The 26,585-nt window shown below is 49.6% G+C and overlaps 1 protein-coding gene across 2 annotated transcripts in view; it reads left to right on the forward strand.

The window, feature by feature from the left end:
- LOC119966687 overlaps window positions 1-26,585 on the forward strand; it is a 64,080-nt gene that overhangs the window by 11,124 nt on the left and 26,371 nt on the right. For both annotated transcript variants that reach the window (XM_038798748.1, XM_038798749.1), the window contains exon 2: window positions 25,907-26,068. In XM_038798748.1, the coding sequence (XP_038654676.1) occupies window positions 25,947-26,068 (122 nt within the window). In that variant the 5' untranslated portion in view covers window positions 25,907-25,946. The remainder of the gene's footprint in view (window positions 1-25,906; window positions 26,069-26,585) is intronic.

The raw sequence follows: 26,585 nt of genomic DNA on the forward strand, positions 1-26,585 counted from the left end.
AAAAATATTCCGCACATCTGTTACTTCTACCAAAGTGGATAACCTCACACTTTTCCATATTATATTCCATCTGCCATTGTTTTCTCCATTTATAAGTCTGTACATTTCCCTTGAAACCACTTAGCATCTTTCTCATATCACCCCCAGCTTTGTGTCATCAGCAAACTTACATTTGGTCCCCACATCCAAATCATTGATATATATTGTGAACAGCAGGCAGCACGGTGGCGCAGTGGTTAGCACTTCTTCCTCACAGTGCCAAGTTCCAAGGTTTGATCCCAGCTCTGGGTCACTGTCCGTGTGGAGTTAGCACATTCTCCCTGTGTTTGTGTGGGTTTTGCCCCCACAACCCAAAGATGTGCAGGCCAGGTGGATTGGCCACGCTAAATTGCCCCCTAATTGGAAAATGAATTGGGTACTCTAAATTTAAAAACAAATATTGCAAATAGCCAGGGCCCAGGTACTGATACTTGTGCTACCCTACTAGTTACAGCTTCCCAACGTGAGACTGACCTGCTATTTCTACTGTTTTCTGCCTGTTAACCAATCCTTAATCTATGCCAGTATATTACCCTCTATCTTATGTGCTTTAATTTTGCTAACCAATCTCCTTTGGGGTACTTTATCGAAAGTCTTCTGAAAATGCACACTACTTCCACAAACTCCCTCTCTCAATTCTGTTAATAACATCCTCAACAGATTCATCAAACACAATGTCTCATTCATAAATCCATGTTAACTATGCCCAATCAGATCATTATTATCTAAATGTTCATTTATCAAATGCTTATCCTTTAATAGATTCCAACATTTTTCCTACCACTGATGTACGTATAAGGGTCCTTCCTGTTTATTCCCTTATTTCCCTTTACTTTCATTTTTGCTGTTACATTTTTGATCCATGGACGATTAATGGATATGTCTCTTTAAGGCAAGAAGCCTGTATCTTTAATTCAAGCAGGCAGAATCTGGAAGGCTGTGCTAGTTTAAACAGAAGCTACAGACTGGCCAGCATTAGTGACGGAGAGCTGGGTTGGGACTCGGTTTGATTGATTTGGCTGGTGGCCAATGAAATGGCTCATAAGGCCTGGGAACAGGTGATGGTTGGATCCTATTCCACTGGGATGATTTTCAAAGTCCCATTGTTTGAGTTTGCTTTCACTTTTGATTCTGGCAGCACAATGAAAGACAGATCCAGCTAACTCTCTCCAGACAGATCCAGCTAACTCTCGCCAAAAGGCCAATGTGAGGGCTGACTCTCTCTCCAGAAAGCCTCTGGGTGCTGTATCCCTGTAACTAGAGAGGCCTGAAGGCAAACTACAAACTGAAAGCAGTTTCAAGGGAATTAAGGTGCCTCTCAGGGAAAGTGGCACAGTAGCACAGTGGTTATCACTATTGCTTCACAGTGCCAGGGGCCCGGGTTTGATTCCTAGCTTGGGTCACTGTCTGTACAGAGTCAGCACGTTCTCTCCATGTCTGCGTGGGTTTACTCTGGGTGCTCCGGTTTCCACGCTAAAGTCCCTAAAGACGTGCTTGTTAGGTGAATTGGACATTCTGAATTCTTCCTCCCGTGTACCCGAACAGGCACCGGAGTGTGGCTACTAGGAAATATTCACTGTAACTTCATTGCAGTTTTAATGTAAGCTTATTTGTGACATTAATAAAGATTATTATTATAAGCTGTGAGTAATGCATTTCTAACTTGGAGTACCTGAACAAATGAATCTAGAAAGAAGATCATTACTGACTGTAAACCAAATACTTTAATCTGCCAGCTTGCTGTGAGGAAAAGTACGCTAACGACCACTTAGAATTTTTACCCCTTTCCACCCCTCTGTGTGTTTGTGTGTTAAAGTGGTATTGGGTATTAGCTTGTCATTAACCAGTTGTATTTACTGCATATTTCTAATTACAAATAAACAGCAATCGTGTTTACATTTACAAACCTGGTGACTGATTATTGGGCAGCCAAGGGCCAAAGATTTATGGTATTTTTATAATTATTGGTTAATTCACATGTGTTGTGACTCCGGGGCACGTGGGGATGGAATTGACCGCATACTAGTCCAGGATGTTGTAACATAAGGGTCACAGGTCACAGATCTGTAGTCCCCTCTCTCCCTTCTAAAATAGTGGTGTATGTTACGGTCCGTCCCAGGTGAGGTTCGCCAAAGGGTATTAACCTGTGCGAGACTCCTCAATTTGTTACCAATCATCCAGAATACTCCCCCAAAATTGTACACACCTACATGAGGAGGATTGACTGGCTCTGTGTCTTTATTAACCCAACCCTCTTCTGGTAGCAAGAAAGTTTTAATCTAACAATGTTCCCATTCCCTTGGATTAAGTTCCCAAACCCAATAGTTTTGTCTAAAATGAGCCAATTTAAATAGGATTTTTTAAGTGAAGATAGAGTAATTTTATTAACTACTAAAAAGGTAAGGAGAAATAGTTAATCACATAAGTAAGTAAAGCCCATAGTCCCAGATGACCATAGGCTGCTTTCCCCTTTGAGGGGCAGAGCTGACTGGTGGTGATTTAACCTGAAGATTACCACACCTCGGGTGAGGGGCAAGGTTGAGAAGGCGGGGCTTCATGAATAACCTCAACTGGTGCAGGAATTGAACCCACGCTGCTGGCCCCGGTCTGCATCATGAACCAGCTGTCCAGCCAACTGAGATAAAGTACATACTTCACATTAATTCAGGTTATAAGTAATAATTGAGACAATAGTAAGTATATGTATATAAAAGATATATAGAACAGTCCTTGCGTTGTGATGATTAGGTTTTCCCAGTCAAATGCAAATTTGTAACTCATGTTTACCATACTAGATGTTTCTCTAATCTCCTGATTAGTTTCTCTAATCTCCGTGTGTGCGTGGGTTTCCTCCGGGTGCTCCGGTTGCCTCCCACAGTCCAAAGATGTGCCGGTTAGGTGGATTGGCCATGATAAATTGCCCTTAGTGTCCAAAATTGCCCTTAGTGTTGGGTGGGGTTACTGGGTTATGGGGATAGGCTGGAGGTGTTGACCTTGGGTAGGGTGCTCTTTCCAAGAGCCGGTGCAGACTCGATGGGCCGAATGGCCTCCTTCCGCACTGTAAATTCTATGATAAATTCTATGATAATCTATGATTAATATCATGCTCATTATCCCAATGCCTGCATGAGTCTCATCCCCACAACCCAAAGATCTGCAGGGTAGGTGGATTGGCCACCCTAAATGGAACCTTATTTGGGAAAAAAAAGAATTGTCTTCTTTAAATTAAAAAAAAAGTAAATGTTGTCATCATGGGGAGTTGAACTCGCTGGTGAGACCGGCTCCGCAGAGTTCGGGGTGCCATTTTGAAAGGATACCCTGATCTCAAAGTGAGCTTGATGCCCCCCCACACCCCTGCCCCACCCCCACCACGGACAATTCCATCCCCTGCAGACATGGGCATTACCCCCCCCCCCCCCCCCCCCTCCTCCCACTGCAAGTGAGCACATCCCTCTATGGAGTTGCTGAGGGCCCCCATTTCAGGGCGTCCACAGGTCCCACATGTCCCAGAACTGGTCCCAATGACTAAGCATCGTGATTAATGCCCTCTCTTAGTACCCTTAACAATTTTATTTGCATCAATTAGATCTCCTCTCATTCTAAAGTCTAGGAAATATAAACCTAATCAATTTGTTCTCTCCTTCTAGAAGTGAACCTTTGTTGCACTACTTCCAAGGGAAGTATATTCTTCCTTCAGTAAGTAGGGTGTTATGGGCCAGGGTTTAGAGAACCCCAAAGTGTATCATGGAGTTCACCTGACCCACAACTTTTAATAGATTGTGGTATGGGGAGCACACGGCCCACTCTACAGGTGTGGTACAACAGAAATGGAAAAGTATTTTTTAAAGCAAAACAATGTTTATTCTATGAGCTCAAGTTAACCTTTTTAAAACATACAGTGAACATCTTAGCAACCATTAATTCAAATACAACCCCCAAAGAATACAACACTAAGTAATCCTTTAAGCTTTCCTTTTAATATCCATACAACTTAAAAACAAAACCTTTATCAGAAGCATATCAGGTTAAAGTCACTGCTGAAAACATTTATAATTCTGAATTCACCAAATGATCAAGAGATAGTCTTTTGATGGCAGAGAGAACAGCAGTGCACCTGCTTGGTCTGGCTTCAGCTCCAACACTGAAAACAAAACTAAACGACACCCGCAGCCTGCTCAAAAATGAAAGTAAAAAGCTGACAGACAGTCCAGCTCCACCCACTCTCTGACATCACTGCAGTCTCAACACTCATTTCTTAAAGGTACTCTCACTACAGATATTTATATACACACCCATTTATAAACATCCATTTCTTAAAGGTACATTTCTTAAACACCAATTTCTTAAAGGTACTCTCACATGACAAGGAGAAAACTGTACACAGTTCACCAGGTGTGGGCTTATCTAATATTTTTATGAAATATAATTGTAGTAACATTCCCTGTACTCCAATTCTTTTGTAATAAAGGCTAGCATACCTAATTGCTTGCTGTACCTGCCTGTTAACTTTCTGGAGTTTTGTGCGTTAAGGTCCCTCTGAATATGAACATTGAGAGTTTCTTGCCATTTTTTACTTTTTTCCTACCAAAGTGGATAAGTTCAAACATTATATTCCATCTGCCATGTGTTTGCTCTCTCTATTCTTTTACAGCCTCTTTTGCAGCGGCCTCACAGCTTAAATACATATTAGGCACAAGAAGAAACTTTTATTGGTACTTTGCAGTGAGTTAAGAGATTTCTCACACTAATAAAAATAGGAAAATAAAGAATGAGGGCATGCATTTATATGACAGTTTACCACATCACCAACACTAATCAGACCACAACTAGAATACTGTATAGAGTTTTTCCCTTTATTTAACGAAGTATACTTGCATTAGAAGCAGTTTTAAAGTATTAACTAGGTTGATTCCTGGGATGAAGGGATTATTTTATGAAAGATTGAACAGGTTGGTTTATATTTGACTTTAAGAGAATGCGAGGTGTCTCTATAGAAACATGTAGGGCATGAGCACAATGAGGCCGATGAATAGAGGGAGAGGCCGAAAACGAGAGACGTGCCAGACACTAAATGGTTTGCAATGCAACCAGCCAGCTCCGTAGCCGAAATCAAGATCTTGCTACAGGGTGGCGAGAAACCTATTATCACCACTTAAGCCTTATTTCCATTCAATGAACCCATATACAATGGGCTTCCGTGATTCAGCAGCCTCCCCAGCAAGTGCTCACACTGGCGCCGATTAGTACTCCTTTTTAAAAACGTGAACCTGGCGGAAGGGCTTCAGTGGGGAGTCGAGGAGGTGAGTAGCCATCTTTTCTCACAGGCAATGAGCGCAGGGGCACTGAGCTTGCCATCCCAGTGCTCGGCAGGGGTGGGGGAACTTTGGCTGGGGGGGCGCACCCTCAGCTGGGGGACCACCATGGGAGGGGGGGAGGGGGGAGGGGTGCTGAGGGTGGGGGGCAAAGAGCTCAGCTCAACCATGCCCACCCCTAGATCCAGTATAGCCCTTTTCCCTGCCTATCTGCCCCACTGATCACCCATAACCCAACCGACCGCTGAGACTTCTGACTGTGCGGCTGAGGCTATTGCTGAATTGGTCATCGTGGTTAAGTGAGCAAGTCACCCAACCCAAGTGGATTCCTGTGGGTGGATGGGCCATGTGGGATTAATTGCCCAACATCCTAATCAGGTGGACTTGGCACCACCTGGAGGAGGGGGCAGCACGGTAGCACAGTGGGCGAGCAGCACGGTAGCACAGTGGGTGGGCAGCATGGTAGCACAATGGTTAGCACATTTGCAAATCAGCTCCAGGGTCCCAGGTTCGATTCCCAATTTGGGTCACTCTCTGTGCAGAGTCTGCACATTCGCCCCGTGTCTGCGTGGGTTTCGTCCGGATGCTCCGGTTTCCTCCCGCAGTCCAAAGATGTGCGGGTTAGGTGGATTGGCCATGATAAATTGCCCTTAATGTCCAAAAAGGTTAAGTGGGGTTACTGGGTTACAGGGATAGGGTGGAGGCATGGGCTTGAGTAGGGTGCTCTCTCCAAGGACCGGTGCAGACTCGATGGGCCGAATGGCCTCCTTCTGCACTGTAAATTCTCTATGATTTTTTGGGAGTGCACACATTGACAGGAAGGGGTTCCACTCCCTGCACATACAGCTCATGTGTGACCGCCACTTGGATCAAGCACGTATGTGCATACTTCCCAGGGAGTGTGCACGACAGTAACATTCTGGGGCAGTCAGACATCACTGGCCTCTTTGAGGACCACTCTAGGATGGGCAGCTGGCTCTTGGAGTTGAGGACGTGGCTAATGACACCAGTATGGAGGGTGGAGACCAAAGCAGAAACCCGGTACAACGAGGCCCATGTGGCCACTGGGTTGTCATTGAGCTGAGCATCAGACTGCTTAAATTGCAGTTCTGATGCCCCCAACGCTCCAGTGGTGCCCTGCAGTACACTGCCCGGAGGGTCGCCCGCTTTATGGTGGTCTGCTGTGTCCTCCACAACCTGGCACAACAGCGAGGCAACATGCTGGAGGTTGGTAATGAGGAATACGTGCTCACCTCCAAGGAGGGGGACAATGATGATGAGGGGTGCAGGACCAGCAGGGGCTGGAGGATGATCCCGGGAATGAACCAGAGGAGCAGCCAGAGGGTTCAGGACAGGCGGCAGGGGCGAGGGTCTGGCAAGCCCGAGGGGCCAGGGAGGCCCTCATACTAGCCCGCTTCACTTAGGACGTGGTCTGGTCTGACATCGCTACCTTCCCCGCCCCCTGGAGAGATGGGCCAAGGGTCCAGCGGTCAGCCTGCAGTGCAGAGGCAAGTGACATAGGCATCATACTGGTTGTGGTGACCCCCACGCACCCCCGGTGCACTCAGTTGGCCTCAACATGCTTAGCCTTCCTTGCTCTACCGCGACATCTAGGTGTGTCGCCAGGGTGCACATCAGAGGTGGAGGCCGCTTACCGTGTCCCATGGCCTTCGATGCCCCTGGTGAGTATCCTCTGGGGCTGGAGGGCCCCAGTGCGCTTGACGGCACATGCACAGCCGTGCTGACTGAGTGACACGGCCTCATCAGAGAGGTGTAAGCTCAGGGAAGCTGGTGGTCACCATCCCTATTCCATGGGACGGGTCAAGGTTGGCACCCAACCTTGGGTTGGGTTGCCAACTGGGTTGGCACCCAGTTCCCTCTCCTCCCGCTCAGTGCCCATAGCACTCTGGGGTTCATCTCAGGATGGAGGGGTAGCTGGTTCGGGCCCCAGCTGCCATTGCATCATCTGGCTCTGCCAGCCCTGGCTGCTCCCCAGTGTCTGCACCATCGGGTCAATACCCTCGGCAATGCTTCTCAGTGACTGGAACATGCTCTGCAGCATCTTGGTCATTCCCATCTGAGAGCGGGACATGTCGTGCAGAACCTCATCAAGGTCAGCCTGGTACTGGGTCACATCCTCCAGTGCGTTGGGCATTCTGCTGAGACCCTCAGCCATGGCTGCCTCCGGCTGTGCCATGCCATGGACACCTTCACTAATGGTGCTGACGTTGTGCACCAGGCACTCCACTGCAGTCACCACCTTAGCAGTGTTGGCCTTGGTGCCACTCATTACTGGTATCATTTCCTGCGCTCGTAGACTCTGGGACTCCTCCAAGTAGCTATGGACCTACCGCAGTGTGCCTGACATCTCTCTCTGAATGTCCTAGCCACTCCCCAACGTCTCCATCAGCTCCAGGAATACCTCTTCCACATGCTCAGCATCAGGCTGGGACCCAGCTGGTCCTGGGATCCAGCAGCCCTCTGACTGCTGTCTCACCTGGGTGTTCCTGCGTCCACCTGATGTACATCAGCAACTGTGTAGTGCTCACCAGATTGTGCCCCAGAAGCCTGACCAATAACGTTGCCCATCAAGATGTGTGTATCTCGCGCAGGTGGAGGGTGGGGATGATAGCTGTGAGCCGTTGATCATGGCATCCTCTGAGTTCTCCTCCGAGGTGGTCTCATGGGAGCGGGCCACCACAGGTGGGTGGCGCCATCGGCTGGAGGACCTGTGGGAGAATGGACATGTGGTCAATGGGAGGGATGGGCCAGTCTGTATGGCAGTAACAATACATGTGTGACAGGTCCTCCGGATGGGGTCCTCACCTTTGCGATGTGCGCCAACCTCCGCTTTGGTGACCTCTCTGTCCTCGGCCATCCCGTCACTTCCAGCACCTGCTCCTCAAATGTTGTGAGGATTGTCATGTGTGGCACCCCTCCGCCAGTCTCGACCCTCTCCCAGCAATTGTGGGAGAGCTTCTCCTGTGGAGACACAGAGGGCATTGTTAGCCGCAAGGTGCTTTACAGTGGTTGGGGAGGAGGTGAAGGCAGGGTTAGGGGTGGGGTTGCAGGGAGGTGGGGGTGAAGGGACGGTTCGGGGCCAAATGGAGGGTTGGGGGGGGGAATGCTCGCATGGGGGTGGAAAGGTCTCGGGGGTGGGGGTGCTGCGTTGGTGTCTACTCACCCATCCTGCCCAGTGTAGGTCATTAACCTTTTGTGGCACTGGAGGCCAGTCCTTGTCCCAGTCGGCACAGGCTGCCTTGTGGCTCATCCTGTGGGATCCTAGGAGGGTCCCAGCGAATTGCCTGGGGTTCCTGGCAAATTGCCTGGTGAGCCTTCATTTGTGGCATGAAGCCCATGGGACCTCACTAAGTGGACCAATTAATGTTGAATAGCGTTCCGGGCTTAGTGACGGGAAGCTTGTGACAGTTCCCAGTCGGTACCACACTTAGAAATCTTTCCGGAGAATCGCGTCCATAAGATTCAAAGAGAGTTTGACGGAATAGGTGCTGTGAGGATGTTTCACTCTCATGGGGGAAACTTAAAATGCAGGTGCACAGTTTTAGGGTAAGCAGTACCCTCTATTAAGAAAGGGGTGAGGAGGGATATCTTCTCTCAGAGGATCAGAAAACTTTGGAATTCTTTTCCTCAGAGAGCTTTGGAGATTAGGAGCCGGATTGTCAATTTCAGAGACTTTAAGTGCTGATGCCAGGTCTGAATTGTGCGAGCTCCATGGCCCTGAAAGCAGCACTGGTCACGGAGCGATTCCGGACAGGGCTAGCACAGGTACCACATGGCACTACTGCAATTCCAATGAACGCTGGCATGTGATTCGTCTTGACTGGCACTCGAGAGCCTGAGAAGCAGGAATGGCAAACAGGCACTCCACTCCACTCCACTCCCCACACACCCTCATCCCAGCCAAGAAGGTTGCTCTTGAGCACACCCATGCCGTTGATGGAGTGGCTGAGGCCAGAGGGTACCTAGTGGGGAGGTACTCACATGACCAATGATGCTATGTCCACAGTGGGTGGTCAGCAATGTGCACGGCCACATGTCTGCCTTGCAGGCTGCGGCTAAAGTGGTATGTGCCCATCCACCCCGATCCCCAACCCACCTCCTGTCTGCCCTCTGCAACTCCCCCTGGCCCTGGCAGAAGCCCTCAGGCCAGCGGCACCTGTTCCCCGATTTTAAATTCTACAAGCGAACCTCACTGTCGGTAATGACTCCTGGTGGAGGCACAGCATCGCGGGGGCCCAGAAATTGCCAGGTTGGGCCTGTTGCTGTTATGCCAATGGCGTTTACTGTACAATTTGCACGTCTATGCTGACGTGCAGTGTGAAACGCATTCAGGCTGCTGTCGAGACACCAGAGCATGGCATTCCATTGGAACGCACCAATCTGGAATTTTGGCTGACACGCATTTCCCGATTCTGGAGTCACTGGATGGAGAATCCAGCCTTAAGTCATGAATACATTCAACCTTTGTCAGACTCTGAACTATAGGGGAGGCTGGCAGGAAGTGGCCATGATCAGGCCAGTCATGATATTATTAATTGATGGAACAGGGCAGGGGCCATGTGGCCTACACAACCTCCTATTTTTATATTCTTATTATATGTACCTCAGCACATCTCAGTGGCTTATTATTTTGGTGTGCAGTAATTGTTATGTTGGGAAATGTGGCAGACAAATTACATGCAGTGCCAACAATGTGATGATCATCCAGTTAGTGTGCTTTATTCAGATCACGCAGCTTGTATGTAGTGAGTCACCCAGTATCTGAGAGAGAGAAGACCGATTTCAGGTCGTTGATACAAAGACTCAGAGAAGCAAATGAGAATTTTGTTTTGCAACATGAATTATGGAGAGGAGCGCACTGTCAAAAAAATTGAATCGGGCAGCACGGTGGCGCAGTGGTTAGCACTGGGACTGCGGCACTGAGGACCCGGGTTCGAATCCCGGCCCTGGGTCACTGTCCGTGTGGAGTTTGCACGTTCTCCCTGTTGTCTGTGTGGGTTTCACCCCCACAAACCAAAAAGATGTGCAGGTTAGGTGGATTGGCCACGCTAAATTGCCGCTTAATTGGAAAAAAATAATAATTGGGTACTCTAAATTTTTTTTTAAATCAAAGCAAATTCAATTGGAACTTTCAGAAGACAACTGATAAGGAGTTGGAGGGAAAAGATTGTATGGTTATGGGGAAAGAGGGACCGAGTGGGATGTATTAGATGTAAGGTGGCAGGTATCAATGCCCACAGGGGGAAAATAACATCAAAAATGTCCCATGTGCCAGAAGAACCGGAGGGGATGAAAAGGTTTCTGGATGGGTTAACATTCCCAACAGTTGGGGGGGGGGGAGAGTGGAAGAGCTGGGGGCCCCGATTAGAGTAGAGGAGGTATTGGGGGGCCTAAAGGCCATGCAGTCGGGGAAAACCCCGGGGCCGGATGGATACCCAGTAGAGTTCTATAGGAAGTTCTCTGAGCTGGTGGGCCCGGTCTTGGCGAGGGTTTTCAATGAGGCAAGGGACAGTGGGACCCTGCCGCCGACGATGTCTCAAGCCACCATATCTCTGATATTAAAGCGGGGTAAAGACCCGGAGGTGTGCGGGTCCTACAGGCCAATCTCCCTGATTAATGTAGATGCCAAGCTCCTGGCAAAGGTACTGGCGGGTAGAATGGAGGACTGTGTACCGGAGGTGATTGGGGAGGATCAAACGGGGTTCGTGAAAGGTAGGCAGCTGGCGGCCAATCTGAGGAGATTGCTCAATGTGATAATGATGCCCCCGGCGGGTAGAAAGGTGGAGGTAGTGGTGGCTATGGACGCCGAGAAGGCCTTTGACCGGGTGGAGTGGGAATATCTATGGGAGGTGCTCGGACGGTTTGGGTTCGGGGAGGGATTGGTGGATTGGATCAAATTATTATATCAGGCCCCGAGGGCCAGCGTCAGGACCAACAGAGAAGTGTCGGAGTACTTTAGGTTGTACCGAGGGACCAGGCAGGGCTGCCCGCTCTCCCCGCTGCTGTTTGCGCTGGCCATAGAGCCGCTGGCGATTGCGCTGAGAGCCGCAGAGGGTTGGAAGGGGATGGTGAGGGGCGGGGTTGAACATAGGGTTTCTCTTTATGCAGACGACCTGCTCCTGTACATGTCGGACCCAGTGGCCGGGATGGGAACTATACTGGGAATGCTGAGGGAGTTCGGCCAGTTCTCAGGATACAAATTAAATACGGTCAAGAGTGAAATGTTTGTGGTACAGGCAAGGGGCCGGGAGAACAGATTGAGAGGGCTACCGTTTAGGTTAGTTGAGGAAAATTTCCCGTATTTGGGAATCCAGGTGGCACGAGACTGGGGCAGGCTGCATAAGTTAAATTTGGCCAGGGTGGTGGAGCAAATGAAGGGAGAGTTTCGGAGATGAGATGCACTCCCGCTGTCGCTGGCAGGGAGGGTGCAGACTGTAAAGATGACAATCCTCCCTCGATTTTTGTTTATTTTTCAGTGCCTCCCGATCTTTATCCCACAGTCCTTCTTCAAAAGAGTTAACGGGCTGATCATGAGCTTTGTCTGGGCGGGAAAGTCTCCGCGGGTGAAGAAGGCAATGTTGGAGAGGAACCGTAGCGAGGGGGGGCTGGCGTTGCCGAGTCTGGTCAATTATTACTGGGCGGCCAACATCGCTATGATAAGGAAGTGGATGGTGGGTACGGGGTCTATTTGGGAGCGGGTGGAGGCGGCTTCGTGCAGGGGCTCCAGTTTGGAAGCCCTGGTCACGGCTCCTCTACCGCTGCCGCCGGCCAAGTACACCACCAGCCCGGTAGTGGTGGCGACCCTGCGGATATGGGGCCAGTGGAGGAGGCATGTGGGGGAGATGAGTCTGTCTGGGCGCCAATCTGCGACAACCATCGGTTTGCCCCCGGCAGTATGGATGGGGGGTTCCGAGTATGGCGGCGAGCAGGGGCGGGAAGGGTGGGTGATATGTTCCTGGAAGGGAGCTTCGCGAGTTTGAGGAGCTTGGAGGAGAAATTTGGGTTGGTAAGGGGAAATGATTTTAGATACCTACAGCTGCGGGACTTTGTTCGTAGACAGGTCCCATCTTTCCCGCGCCTCCCGCCAATGGGGATCCTAGACAGAATAGTCTCTGGGAGGGACGAAGGGGAGGGTAGAGTCTCGGGTATTTATAAGGTGCTCATGAGGGAGGAAGGGTCCCAGACAGAGGAACTGAAACTTAAATGGGAGGAGGAGCTAGGCGGGGAAATGGAGGAAGGGCTGTGGGCAGAGGCCCTGAGTAGGGTAAACTCGACCGCGACATGTGCAAGGCTCGGGCTGATCCAATTTAAGGTCGTTCACCGGGCCCATATGACGGTGGCTCGGATGAGCAAATTTTTCGGGATAGAGGACAAATGCGCTAGGTGCGCGGGAGGACCAGCGAACCATGTGCACATGTTTTGGGCATGCCCCGAGCTGAGGGGCTACTGGGAGGGATTTGCGGGGGTCATGTCCCAGGTGCTAAAAACAAGGGTGGTGATGAGTCCAGGGGTGGCAATTTTTGGGGTTTCGGAAGACCCGGGCGTCCAGGGGGAGAAAGCGGCCGATGTGCTGGCCTTTGCTTCCCTGATAGCCCGGCGACGAATATTATTGGCGTGGAGGGACTCAAAGCCCCCGAAGACTGAGTGGTGGCTTGCGGACATGTCAAGTTTCCTGGGGATGGAAAAAATTAAGTTCGCCTTGAGGGGATCTGTGCAGGGGTTCACCCGGAGGTGGCAACCATTTATTGACTTCTTTGCGGGAGAGTGAGCGTCAGCAGGGGGGTGGGGGGAGGGGGGGGGTAGAGTAGAGTAGGAGGGAAAATATGGCGGGTAGTACGGGTGGGAGGGGAGCGGGCTTGTGCAATACGGTACGATGGAAGTATTGAAAGTACGTGGATGTTTGCACATTTTTGCCTTTTTTTGCTTCCTTTCTGATGATGTCTGTAACTGTTTATAAAGCCAAAAACTACCTCAATAAAATTGTTTATTAAAAAAAAAAAAAAATGTCCCATGTGCTTGTGTCAGGAAGCAGTCTCTTGTTCCACCACAGAGGGGATGAACACAGAACTCCAGCTCACAGGGTGTCTGGGCAGAGTATCACCGTTCTGAGTTTCTTGGCAGGTCATTGCTGACATCTGCAGCTTCCTGGAGCAAGACTTCCTTCTCAGGGGGGCATATATTGCTGGGGCAGCTGAGGTCACCAAAGCCCGGAATTTTGTTGTCTCCCTCCAGGAATCTACTGGTAACACCTGTAGCATTTCACAATTTGTTGGCTACAAGTACACCACTCAGGTGATTGATGCCATGTTTGCCAGAGTAGCCATATACACCCTCCTTTGTTACTGATGAGGTCAGCAAGAAAGAGAGTGTCCTTGGATTTGCTGCACTGGGGGTACAGGGAGTCATGGACCGCACACATGTGACAATCAATGCATCCTCAGACTGAAGACAATATTCAGGACTGAGATTGATAGATTTTGACGGGTAAGAACATCCAAGGGATTTGGAACAAAGGAAAGTAAATAGAGCTAAGGTACAAATCAGCCATATTCTAATCGAGTGCTAGAGCAGCTGTGAATAACTTTCGCCTGTTCCTCAAGGTGCTGTAACCTCCTGCCTCACAGCGCCAGGGACCCGGGTTCAATTCCCTGGGGAGTGGGATGAGGTAGGCTACACTTGCAGAGGGTTTGTGCAAACAGAATGGGCCAAATGGCCTCCTTCTGCACCGTAGGGATTCCATGGAATCTATTCTACAACCAGTGAACACTTGAAGATGTCTGCATGAAACACTGTTAGAACTTGGCTCTTTTCGAGGAAATAAGCACAGCAATATTGAAACCGGAAACCTTATTTTATTCTTTTAAGAGATGAGGGCGTCAGTGGCTGGGCCAACATATATTGCCCATCCCTAATTTCTCTTGAGCCTCTTTCATAATATCTTGTATATATATAACAAGATTGGAATGTGGTTTTTAAAGAAAATGTCAAGACGTACCTTTTGAAAACAATTAATTAATTCCTCAGGGATTACTCAGTGCAGAGATCTGCAGCGGGATTCTCCTGAATCCCCACGATGGCCCGACACCAGCGTAAAAGGCGGCGCGAACCACTCCGACATAGGGCCGACTGGAAGTTGCGGAATCCTCCACACTTCCGGGGGATAGGCCAGCGGCGGAAGGGTTGGTGCCATGCCAACAGGTGCCGAAGGGCCGGCACGAGTTAGCGCATGCGCAGACCGGCCAGCGTATTCTAGCGCATGTGTAGGGGGCTGCCTTCTCTGTGCCGGCCATAGCGGAGCCCTACAGTCGCCAGCGCGGAAGGAGTGCTCCCACGGCACAGGCCCGCCTGCAGATTGGTGGGCCCCGATCGCGGGCCAGGCCACCATGGGGCCCCCCCCCCCCCCCCCCCCCCCCATGCAGGATTCCCCGGCGCTCCCCCCGAAGACCACACCAGCCGGCCTACCAGCCAGGTCCTGCCATGTGGGACCATGTCTAATCCACGCCGGATGGACTGGCCAGAAACCAATGGCCGCTCAGCCCATTGGGGCTTGGAGAATTGCCGGGGTGGGCCGCTGCCAACGGCCCCCGACCGCCGCGGTGTGATCCCTGCCCTTGCCCAAAAAACGGTGCCAGAGAATACGGCAGCTGCCGTCGGAGCGTAGGGGCTGGATTCACCCCCCCCCCCCCTAAGTTCTAAACCTTTCTAGATTACAATAATCAAAATAGGTGGTATACATTTGAAAGGCATATGGAACTCAAACTTATTGAGGGACAGACTTTTAAAAATTTGTTCATGGAATGTGAGCAAAGTCATCACTTATTGCCGATCCCCCAGTTGTCCATGAAGAAGTTTTGATGAGCCGTGTTTTTGAACTACTGCAGCCCATGTAGTGTAGGTACACCTACAGTGTTTGAGGGTAGGAATTTCCAGTAGTCTGATCCAATGACAATGGAAGAACAGCAATTTGTTCAGTCAGTGAGTGACTTGGAGGGAACTTGGGGAAAATAGTATTCCATGCAACTGCTGTCCTTATTTTCTTCATAGAATCTACAGTGCAGAAGGAGGCCATTCGGTCCATCGAGTCTACACCAGCTCCTGGAAAGAGCACCTACCCAAGGCTAACACTTCCACCCTATCCCCATAACCCAGTAACCCCACCCAACACTAAGGACATTTTTGGACACTAAGGGCAATTTATCATGGCCAATCCACCTAACCTGCACATCTTTGGACTGTGGGAGGAAACCGGAGCACCCGGAGGAAACCCACGCACACACGGGGAGGATGTGCAGACTCTGCACAGACAGTGACCCAAGCCGGAATCGAACCTGGGACCCTGGAGCAGTGAAGCGATTGTGCTATCCACAATGCTACCGTGCTGCCCTTCTGGGTGTTAGAGGTTGCAGGCTTGGGAGGTGATATTGAAGAAGCCATGGCAAGTTGCTGCAGTGTATCTTGAAGATGATACATACTACTACCGCTGCCTTGCTGGTGGAGGGAGTAAATGTTTATGGTGGTGAATGGGCTACCGAGCAAGTGTCTGCTTCATCCAGGATAGGGGTTAACTAAGATCAACAGATTTTTGTTCAGCAAGGGACATAGAATCAAGGCAGATATGTGGAGTTAAAATACAGGTCAGCCATTGTCTGGTTGAAGGGCAGAACAGGTTTGAGAGGCTGAATGGCATCCTCCTGTTCCTATTTTTCTGGAAACACTGACCTATAAAATCTAAGCTCACACACAACGAGATGAGTAAATATCTACAGCAGAGGAGGTGGGGAATGAATGTGGAAAACCAAGCAATTGTTTTTAAGATTGTGATCACTTTTAATTAAAGGAATATACACGGGTATATGAAATATTGTGGTATAGTGCTTAGCTTTCCTGCCTCTGAGCCAGAAGCTTCGGGTTCAAGTTTCATTCCAGGACTTGACGGCCATGGAAGTTCCATTTATAACATGGCCAAAAAGGTTGAGTATCAACCTGCAAATCCTTCCTACATATGCCAGTGATAGGCAATAAGAGAGATTCCTGATTAACTATATGGTGGGAAGAATGTTGGAGCCTCTGCCACGCTCCATTGCTCCAGATTACAATGTGCATGTAAAAAGTGCACGTTGACACAGAAACTCAACTTGCTGAGTCACGTGTCCAGGAAGCAAAAGCTGTTCTCGATGGGCTCAACTTTCAATGGGAATTGGGACTGATCCAATTGAGCTACTCCCAGTTGAATTATTTCCAGTTGAGTTGTCAAGCTTGTTCCAGTTGCCTTAGGTCCAAACCTGACCTGGTGATCAAATCTGATGACAAGTGCCCATTCTTGTCTGACGTATGTCTACCTTACAGAGGCTGAACACCCACTCTGACACCTCCTCCTACCTCCCCCTCTATACATCAAGCAATTGTTTCCATGACTGTAACTGATTATAAGTGATTACTTCCACTCTAGTGATCTTCCCTCTGTTATATTACTCTTTGGTAATATATCGTTACTCTTTGCTTTATCCAGAATGGTCTGATGGTGTGATTCTCAAGAAATCAACAATCTTCAACTTAAGCAAAATAGATTTAATGAATAATAAATTGATTAATATTGAGTTCACACACTCCACAGAACTAAAACTAGTAATCAAGTAATTTAGAATAAAGTATAGACTATTTTAAACTATACGTGCTAACTATGCTGTGATCTGCCTCTCTAACACACTGCTGTCTAGTTACTCCTGGTTCGAAGAGACCCAAGATCCTTTGAGTTCTCATATTTATACAGGAATCTAATGTTGCCATCTAGTGGTTGTGTTACATGATGATGTAGTCATTAACCCTTTATATGTCTCTATATATACATATCACTACACCCTCCAGTTTCCAACCTCAGTCCCCCTAGCCTGCTTCTACCTACTTCCCAAAATCCATAAACAGGACTGCATTGGCAGACCATTCATATCAATCTATTCCTGTCTGACCGAATCCATTTCGTCCTACCTTGAATCCATCCCCTCTTCCTTTGTTCAGTCTCTTCCTACCTACATTCGCGATTCCTATGATGCGCTACACCTGGGGCGAAATTCTCCGACCCCCAGCAGGGTCGGAGAATCGCCTGGGGCCGCCGAAAATCCCGCCCCCGCCGTGGCAGAGATTCTCTGCCACCCGGGAATTGGTGGGGGCGGGGATCACGCCCCGACAATCGCCGTGACGTCCGTGCCGATCGGCGAGGCCCCTGCGGCGTTACTCCAGCCCGCGATGGGCCGAAGATGGGAGGCCTCTCCCGCCGCCGAGGTTTGAACCACCTCTGGTGGCGGCGGGATCGGCGGCGCGACCGGGCCCCCGGGGTCCTGGGGGGGGGGGGGCGCGGGGCGATCGGACCCCGGGGGGTGCCCCCACGGTGGCCAGGCCCGCGATCGGGGCCCCCCTGATCGGTGTGCGGGCTAGTGCCGTGGGAGCACTCTTTCTCCTCCGCCGCCGCCACGGCCTCCGCCATGGTGGAAGCAGAAGAGAATCCTCCAGCGCGCATGCGCCGATGGTGATGTCAGCGGCAGCTGACACTGACATCACCACCGGCACATGCGCGAACCGGCGAAGGCCTTTCGGCCAGCCCCGGCGCCGGGCGGCGGGCCTGAAAGGCCGCTGGTGCCGGTTTTGGCGCCAGTCGTCGTGGTGCCAACTGCTCTGGAGCGGGCCTATTCTCCGCACCTTTGGGGAGGCCCGACGCCGGAGTGGTTGGCACCACTCCCCTATGCCGGGACCCCCCGTCCCGCCGGGTAGGGGAGAATGCCGCCCCATATCAACAATTTCCAGTTCCCTTGCCCTAAATGCTTCCTCTTCACTATGAATGTCTAATTCCTCTACACTTCTATTCCCCATAAGAGGGTCTGAGACCTTTCCGCTTCTTCACTGAACAGAGGCCCGAACAAGCCCTGTCCACCACCACTTCTTCACCCAACTTGTTCTGTCACACAACAGTTTCTCCTGTAACCTGTCCCACTTCCGGAAAATTAAAGATGTGGCCATGGGTACCTGTCCCCGTGTCGCGTCTTTTCGTCCGACGTCACTTCGTCCAACGACACTTCGTCCACGTCTTTTGGTCCAACGTCTTTTTGTCTGCCCGTCTTTTGGTCCAACGTCTTTTTGTCCGATTATCCAATTACAAATTAATTCCGTATAAAACCATTTAATTGATAAAATGCAAGTACAATACAGCAAAATGCAAGTACAATACAGCAAGTGAATTTAATTGCTAAAACGCAAGTAATTGATAAAATGCAAGTAAAATGCAAGTTGAAAAATGCAGTTAAAAAGTTAAAAAATCTAAAAATGCAGTTAACAAATCTAAAAGTTTACTAATTACTTAAAATTCCCGAAATTACTTAAAATTGATGTAAATCAAGGGGCTGGTTTAGCTCACTCAGCTAAATAGCTGGCTTTTAAAGCAGACCAAGCAGGCCAGCAGCACGGTTCGATTCCCGTACCAGCCTCCCCGGACAGGCGCCGGAATGTGGCGACTAGGGGCTTTTCACAGTAACTTCATTGAAGCCTACTCGTGACAATAAGCGATTTTCATTTCATTTTTCATTTCAAATTGTAAATTCCCGAAATTCCCTAAAAGTTAGATTTCCAGAACTGTACCCGAGAGAGAATAATGGGGAGAGGACAAGATGATTTGATATTCTACAATTCCGACAGACACAGATATAAGTGGGAGTCTAATTGGATTTAGACAATGAGTGCAGTTCTGAAAGAAGCAGATTTAAACTCGATTTTCGTCGAGTGATTAAAACCTCTGGTTGGCAGTGGGTTCTGACATTACAGGTCTGAAATGATCAAATATTCCATCAGATACAATGGCTCTCATCACGCTGGAGCATACATGGGTGAATATCCTGCAGCTTATCTTAAAAATGTCTGGAGATCAAGCAGCACAAATGCAGAACTCAACCTCAAGAGGCGAAATAGGTGGAGAGGATCCTTGAGCAGTAACATTGAAAAACTAAATTAAACTATTTGTAATTGGATAATTGGACGAAGTGACGTTGGACCAAAAGACGGGTGGACAAAAAGACGTTGGACCAAAAGACGTGGACGAAGTGTCGTTGGACGAAATGACGTCGGACGAAAAGACATAGCACCCCTGTCCCAGTTATGCCTGAATTTTTGTGAGTTATGTGGAGTATTCCTTGTTCCAGTCCTACTCAGGCCAGCTCCCTCAACTCTTGTTCCATTATATTAATGTATCAATGCCACTTCAAACTCCCATCTGGACCTGGAAATATTTGTTGACTTTTGCTTCCTATTTCCATCCTGCCTTCACCTTCTCAGAGTCTATCTCCGACACTTCATGTTCCTTCTTTGACCTGTCTGTCTCCATTTCTAGTGATAGACTGACCTCCAATATTCATTAAATGCCCACCAACTCCCACAGCTACCCCAACTACAGCTTCTCATAGCCTGCTTCCAGTGAGAACTCCGTGCCATTCTCCCAGTTTCTCCCCCTCCGCTGCAGATGTTCCGATGATGCCTTTAAAAATGGCACTTCTGACGTATCTACCTTTTGCCTCAACTGGGGTCCCCCAATTTCTGCACCTCTGCCCTCACCCCCTTCCCCTCCCTCCCAGAACCATGATAGGGTTCCCCTTGTCCTCACTTTCCACTCCACCAGCTCCTGCATTCAAAGGATCATCCTCCACCATTTCCACCATTTAAAAAAAATATTTATTATTGTTGTTACAGCCACCGTGAAAGATATCTTCCCCACCCCATCCCCACACCCCATTACCATTCCACAAGAACTGCTTCCTCCATGACTTTCTCTCTGGCCCGCTCTTCCATCACCCCCAACTCCTCATCTCCTTCCCACAAACCCCTTGCAACACCTGCCCTTTTACCCCCTCACTCCTCGCCGGTCAAGGGCCCAAACACTCCTTTCAGGTGAAGAAGCATTTCACTTGCACCTTCTCCAATTTGGTCTGCTGTATTCGCTGCTCCCAATGTGGTTTCCTCTACATTGGGGAAACTAAACACAGACTGGGACACTCAGTCTGCAGCATAACTCCAACCTTACTGTCGCTTGTATTTCAACTCAGAATCTTGTACTGACACCCACATGTCTGTCCTTGGCTTGTTGCAATGCTCCAGTGAATTCCAATGCAACTAGAAGAGCAACACCTAATCTTCTGATTAAGCATATTACAGCCCTCAAGAAACAATATAGAGTTCAACAACTTTAGACTGTGACATTTCTCCTCCATCTTTACCTGTTTTTAAATACAGCCGAAACATTTTTTTGTCGTGTTGAAAAAGTCCACCCTCCTCCTCCCACACGGAGCACACGGCCCACTCTACAGGTTGTGGTACAGCAGAAATGGAAAAGTATTTTTTAAAGCAAAACAATGTTTATTCTATGAACTCAAGTTAACCTTTTTAAAACAGACAGTGAACATCTTAGCAACCATTAATTCAAATACAACCCCCAAAGAATACAACACTAAGTAAATCTTTAAGCTTTCCTTTTTAACATCCATCCGACTTAAAAACAAAACCTTTATAATGATTATGAGGAGCTAGTCCAACCTCACTGCAGTGGGACAGAAAATGTTGAGGCTATATTTAAAATAAGGTGAAGAAAAGTCACAGTCTAAAGTTGTAGAACTCAATGTTGAGGCCTGTGGGCTGTAATGTGCCTAATCGGAAGATGAGGTGCTGCTTCTCCCATTTGCGTTGGACTTCATTGGCATTGGAAACTCCCAGGCATGCAATTAATTGTTTGGGTCTGTCTGCTCATTGGATTAATGGGGCGAAATTCTCCCCTACCCGGCGGGGCGGGGGTCCCAGCGTAGCGGAGTGGCGCCAACCACTCTGGCGTCGGGCCTCCCCAAAGGTGCGGAATTCTCCGCACTTTTCGGGGCTAGGCCCGCGCCGGAGTGGCTCCCGCTCCGTCGACTGGCGCCAAAACTGGCGACAACAGCCTTTGGCACGAAGGCACCCGGCGTCGGGGCTGGCCGAAAGGCCTTCGCCGGTCGGCGTGAGTCCACGCATGCGCCGGAGCGTCAGCGGCCACTGACGTCACCACCGGCGCATGTGCGGTGGAGGGGATCTCTTCTGCCTCCGCTGTGGTGGAGGCCGTGGCGGCGGACGAAAAAGAGTGCCCCCACGGCATTGGCCCGCCTGCCGATCGGTGGGCCCCGATTGCGGGCCAGGCCACCGTGGGGGCACCCCTCGGGGTCCGATTGCCCCACGCCCCCCCAGGACCCCGGGGGCCCGCTCGCGCCGCCAATCCCTCCGGCACAGAGGTGGTTTAAACCACGTCGGCGGGAGAGACCTGACAGCGACGGGACTTGGGCCCATCGCGGGCTGGAAAATTGCCGCAGGGGGCAGGCCGATCGGCGGGGCGCTATTCCCACTCCCATCAATTCCCGGGTGGCAGAAAATTCCGGCCACGGCAGGGGCAGGATTTACGCCGGCCCCGGGCGATTCCCCGACCCTGCAGAGGGTCTGCGAATTCCGCCCATGGTGTCTGTTTGGTCAATCTGATTCATTCTTTCCCACCTCAGTTCGGAGTGCTTTTCCTATGGGTCAGAATGTGCAATCTTGTCAATCAGCAGAGACTTTAGTGGCAGAGAGGAAAAAACAGGAAAGGAATATATAGGTGCCAAACTGAGTTTTGATGCTGGTTTTATGTGTCTCTGGTTCTAAAGGAGAGGAAACAATAACAAAGAATAGTACAGAACAGGAACAGGCCCTTTGGCCCTCTCAGCCTGCACCAAACATGATGCCTGTCTGAACTAAAACCTTCTGCACTTCCAGGGTCCGTATCCCTCTATACCCATCCTATTCATGTATTTGTCAAGATGCCTCTTTTTAAAAAAATATTTTTACTATGAACAGTAAATATAAAAACAAGAGTAAGAACATCATAGTAAATAACACCCAAACTCCCGGTCCATCCCCTCCTCCTGTCCTGCCTCCACCCCCCCCCCCCCCCCCCCCCCCTGCTGGCCCCTCAATCCTCCTTGAAGAAGTTGATGAATGGATTCCACCTCCAGGCAAACCCATCGACCGACCCTCTCAAGACAAACTTGATTTTTTTCCAACCTCTGCCCGGTCGCTCACCCACACCCCCGATTTTCATGGCTCCAGGTCCCTCCACCAATCAAAATCCATCTCCGGGTTATCAGGGAGGCAAAGGCCAAGACATCAGCCTCTCTCATCTTCTGGACACCCGGGTCTTCTGACACCCCGAATATCACCATGTCTGGGCTCGGGACCACCTTCACCCCCAATACCTTGGACATTATGTCCGCAAACCTCTGCCAGATCTCCTTTAGTTTCGGACATGCCCAGAACATGTGAACATGGTTTGCGGACTTCCCTGCACAACACCCACACCTGTCCTCTACCCCCTCAAAAAACCTGCTCATCCTAGCCACCGTCATTGGCATCCTGTGAACTATCTTGAACTGGATAAGGCTGAGCTTTGCAAACGACGAGGACGCATTCACCCTCCTCAGAGACTCCTCTCACATCCCGGCTTCCGTTCCTCCTCCCATTTCTGTTTGACCTCTCCTATTGGGGCTCTCTCCCAGTCTATTAGTTCCTTATAAATCTTGGACACCTTATCCTCCCCCACTCCTTCCCTCGATACCACCTTAACCTGCAATCCCAAGGGCAGCAAACCGGGAAGGACGGGAACTGTTTCCTCACAAAGTCTCAAACCTGTAAGTCTCTAATCCTGTTCCTACTGGGCAGCTCATATTCCTCCGCCAGGTCCTCTAAGCTTGCAAAGCTGCCCACAAATAAGTCCCCAAACCGCTCGATCCCAGCCTGTCGCCAGCCCCAAAACCTCATGTCCAGCCCCCTCCCGGTACAAACCTGTGATTGTCGCAAATCTGTGCCCACACTGAGGCACCTTCCAACCTCCAATGCTGCCGCTGCTGTCCCCAGACCCTCAGGGCCGCCACCACTACTGGGCTTGTGGAGTACCCGGCTGGCGTGAATGGCAGAGGTGCCGTCAACTGTGCTCCTAATCTTGTTCCCCTACAAGAGGGCGCACCCACGTGTCAAGATGACTCTTAAACGTCGCTATTGTACCTGCTTCCATCACCTCCCCCAGCAGTGAGTTCCAGGCGCTCACCACCCCCTGTGTAAAAAAAAACTTGCCTCGCACATCTCCTCTAAACTTTGCCCCTCGCATCTTGAATCCACGTCCCCCTTGTCATTGATTTTACACCCTGGGGAAAAGACTTCTGACTATCCACTCTGTCCATGCCCCTCATATTTCTGTAAACGTCTATCAGGTTGCCCCTCAACCTCTGTTGTTCCAGTGCAGAAGTAAGGATTCATTATTATTTCAGAGTTGCTGGAAATCTAATTAAAACTCTAGTTTATTCTTACCCCACATGGTAAGCGTGTGTTCTTTCAGGCCAACTTCAAGTTAAATTGATATGCTTGTTTATTAATTTTTTTTTTTTAATTTAGCATATCCAATTATTTTTTTCCAATTAAGGGGCAATTCAGCGTGGCCAATCCACCTAACCTGCACATCTTTGGGTTGTGGGGGTGAAACCCACGCAGGCACGGGGAGAACGTGCAAACTCCACACGTACAGTGACCCAGGGCCGGGATTCGAACCCGGGTCCTCAGCGCCGTTGGCAGCAATGCTAACCACTGTGCCACCGTGCTGCCCGACTTGTTTATTAATTTAACTGGAGTCATTGATATCTGGGTCGGGATTCTCCGACCGTGCGCCGGGTCAGTGAATCGGCAGCGGGCCGCGCGAATCGTGCCACACTGCCCCGCGCTACACGCGATTCTCCGCAGAGCGCTGATTGCAGGCCGCTCTACGCGGCCGGCCCGCCGATTCTCCAGCCCGGATGCCGGAAGAAAAAAACCAAGTCCCGCCGTTCTAACCTGCTCTGAGCCGGCGGGACCTCGAAATTGAAGGATCGGGTGGGGCCTGTGGAGGGGGGGGGGGGGGGGGGGGGGGGTCCAACCCCAGGGGGGGCCTCCGATGTGGCCTGGCCCATGATCGTGGCCCAAGATTGGCGAGCCGGCCACTCTGGCTGGGAGCCTCCTTTACTACTCGCCGGCCCCTGTAGCCCTGCTCCATTTTGTGTTGGGGCCGGTGCGTTGAAGGAGGCCACTGCGCATGTCCGCGTTGCCACCGGCGCCACTGCTCATGTCCGCGTTGCCACCGACGCCACTGCGCATGTCCGCAATGGTGCTGGCGCAACTACGGATCCCGCGGTGCACAGTTCGCGCCGGGATCGGCAGCTGGAATGGTGTGAACCGCTCGAGCACCAGCCTGGCCCCCTGTAGGGGCCAGAATTACTCCTGGCAGCAGCCCGTTCACGCCGTCGTAAACCGCGACGGCATTTACGACGGCGTGGACACTCTGCCGCGGGATGGGAGAAACCCGCCCCTGTTTTTTTATTGATAAAAATTCCTTAGAAATATATGCTCAAGTCTTTGAACACAGAAGTAGAGGGAGGAATTGAACTTCTGTTATGATTTTTTTTTTGTGTTGCATTCTAAATATTGTCAGAGGCCTCTAGAAAATAGATCTGTCTACCCTAGAAAGAAAATAATCTGGATAAACAGAACTAATTTGTTGTGTTCTGCCTACTTGCTTTTGTTGAGACCCAGCAGGATGCAATGCTCTACAAGATATATGTAAATCAGAAGAGAGCCAGTGAAGTTGGACTTGCTCCTGATAATCTTTATATTAATTTATCTTAAAGTTTGAAGCAGTGTTCTGACAGTTCCACATTACAGGGAGAGTGGGGAGTGGCCAAAAGTGCAGAACAAGTTGGGTTTTGCAACTCTCGGCTTGTTTTTAATTACTTCTTATTCTGAAATGGCCACTTTGTGTTTGCTGTTTTTATAACAGCAGCTGGCTCCAGTTTGTACTTACCTGATTGCAATACTTTGAATTAGATGTTTGGGGATGAAGAAATTCATTCTGTCCACCTTGCTTCTTGCATACAGAACAATCGTACGCACTGGAGTAAAGGGGGAACTAAATTGAGCCTGCTGCTGGCTGTTATCTCGTGATACTTGCTGAAAAGCTTATGGATTCAGCTGTGATGCCCACCACAGTTAAACAGCTACCTGTGCCCACTGTGTAGACTCACAGATGAGGCACTGCTAGAAATGTAGGTTCTTATGAATTACCCTGCTTAATTGGCAGTAATTTGTATACTGCAAGAAGTGGAAGGAGTGAATGCTTAAGGCGGTGGATGGGCTACCAATCAAGCGCTGAATAATGTTGAGTGCCTTTGCAGCTGCACTCATTCAGGCAAGTGGAGACTATACTATCACACTCCTGTCTTGGGCCTTGTCGGTGATGGTGAGCGTTTTCCACATAAGTCTCAACATCTGGCCTGTTCCTGCAGCCACAGTATTCATGTTGCTAGTGTATTTGAGATTTTGATCATAGGTGACCCTCAGGATTTTGATAGTGGGAGGTTAGGTGATAGTAATATCTTTTTTTTTTTGCATTGAACACTATTTAATGAAGCTGATCTTTTGATTTCTTTTAGGGGCCTCTCATGATTGGATGATACTGCATCTGGATTCTTCATGGCTCCAGCTCCTCAAGGTTTGGAGGTTGCCTCTGGCCTGTTGCACTTTCCTCAGTTGTTCCTGATTATGTCCATTGTATTACTCATCCTGCTTGTGATTACCTGCACTTCCTTATGGAGGTAAGAACTTGGAGTTCTTTTGGGGACAGTTCACATTACCAGGTCTCACAAAAATGTGTGTGTTTAAGTGGACAGAGGTTCACACTTCAGGAAGGGCAAGATTGCGCAGAATGCTGACACCATGTTGGAGAATATTGGAAAAGCCTCCACCATATAAAGAGTCTTCTGAAAAATGTACAAGTAGATTTAAATGAAAAGTAAAAGCTGGTGGCCAGTAGTAAACAATGGAATCTGAAATTTGTCAGGCTTTTTTTAAAGTGCATTGATCTACGAAACGTAAGAAACAGCAGAAAATGTTGTAAGAACAACAACATGATAATGAGCAGATAATTCCATCTTTTTCTTTAATTGTGTTTTCTATGATTAAATATTGACCAAAACACAAGGGAGGAATCCCTTACTCTCTGAAATAGTGCCATGATATCTTTTTTTATGTCCACTTGAATGAGCTGAAGGGGCTTTAGTTTGATCTCATCCAAATGATGGTAGTTAGCACTGCTGCCTCACAGCACCAGGG

This window comes from Scyliorhinus canicula, chromosome 1 (assembly GCF_902713615.1).
Source record: "Scyliorhinus canicula chromosome 1, sScyCan1.1, whole genome shotgun sequence".
Taxonomy (NCBI): domain Eukaryota; kingdom Metazoa; phylum Chordata; class Chondrichthyes; order Carcharhiniformes; family Scyliorhinidae; genus Scyliorhinus; species Scyliorhinus canicula.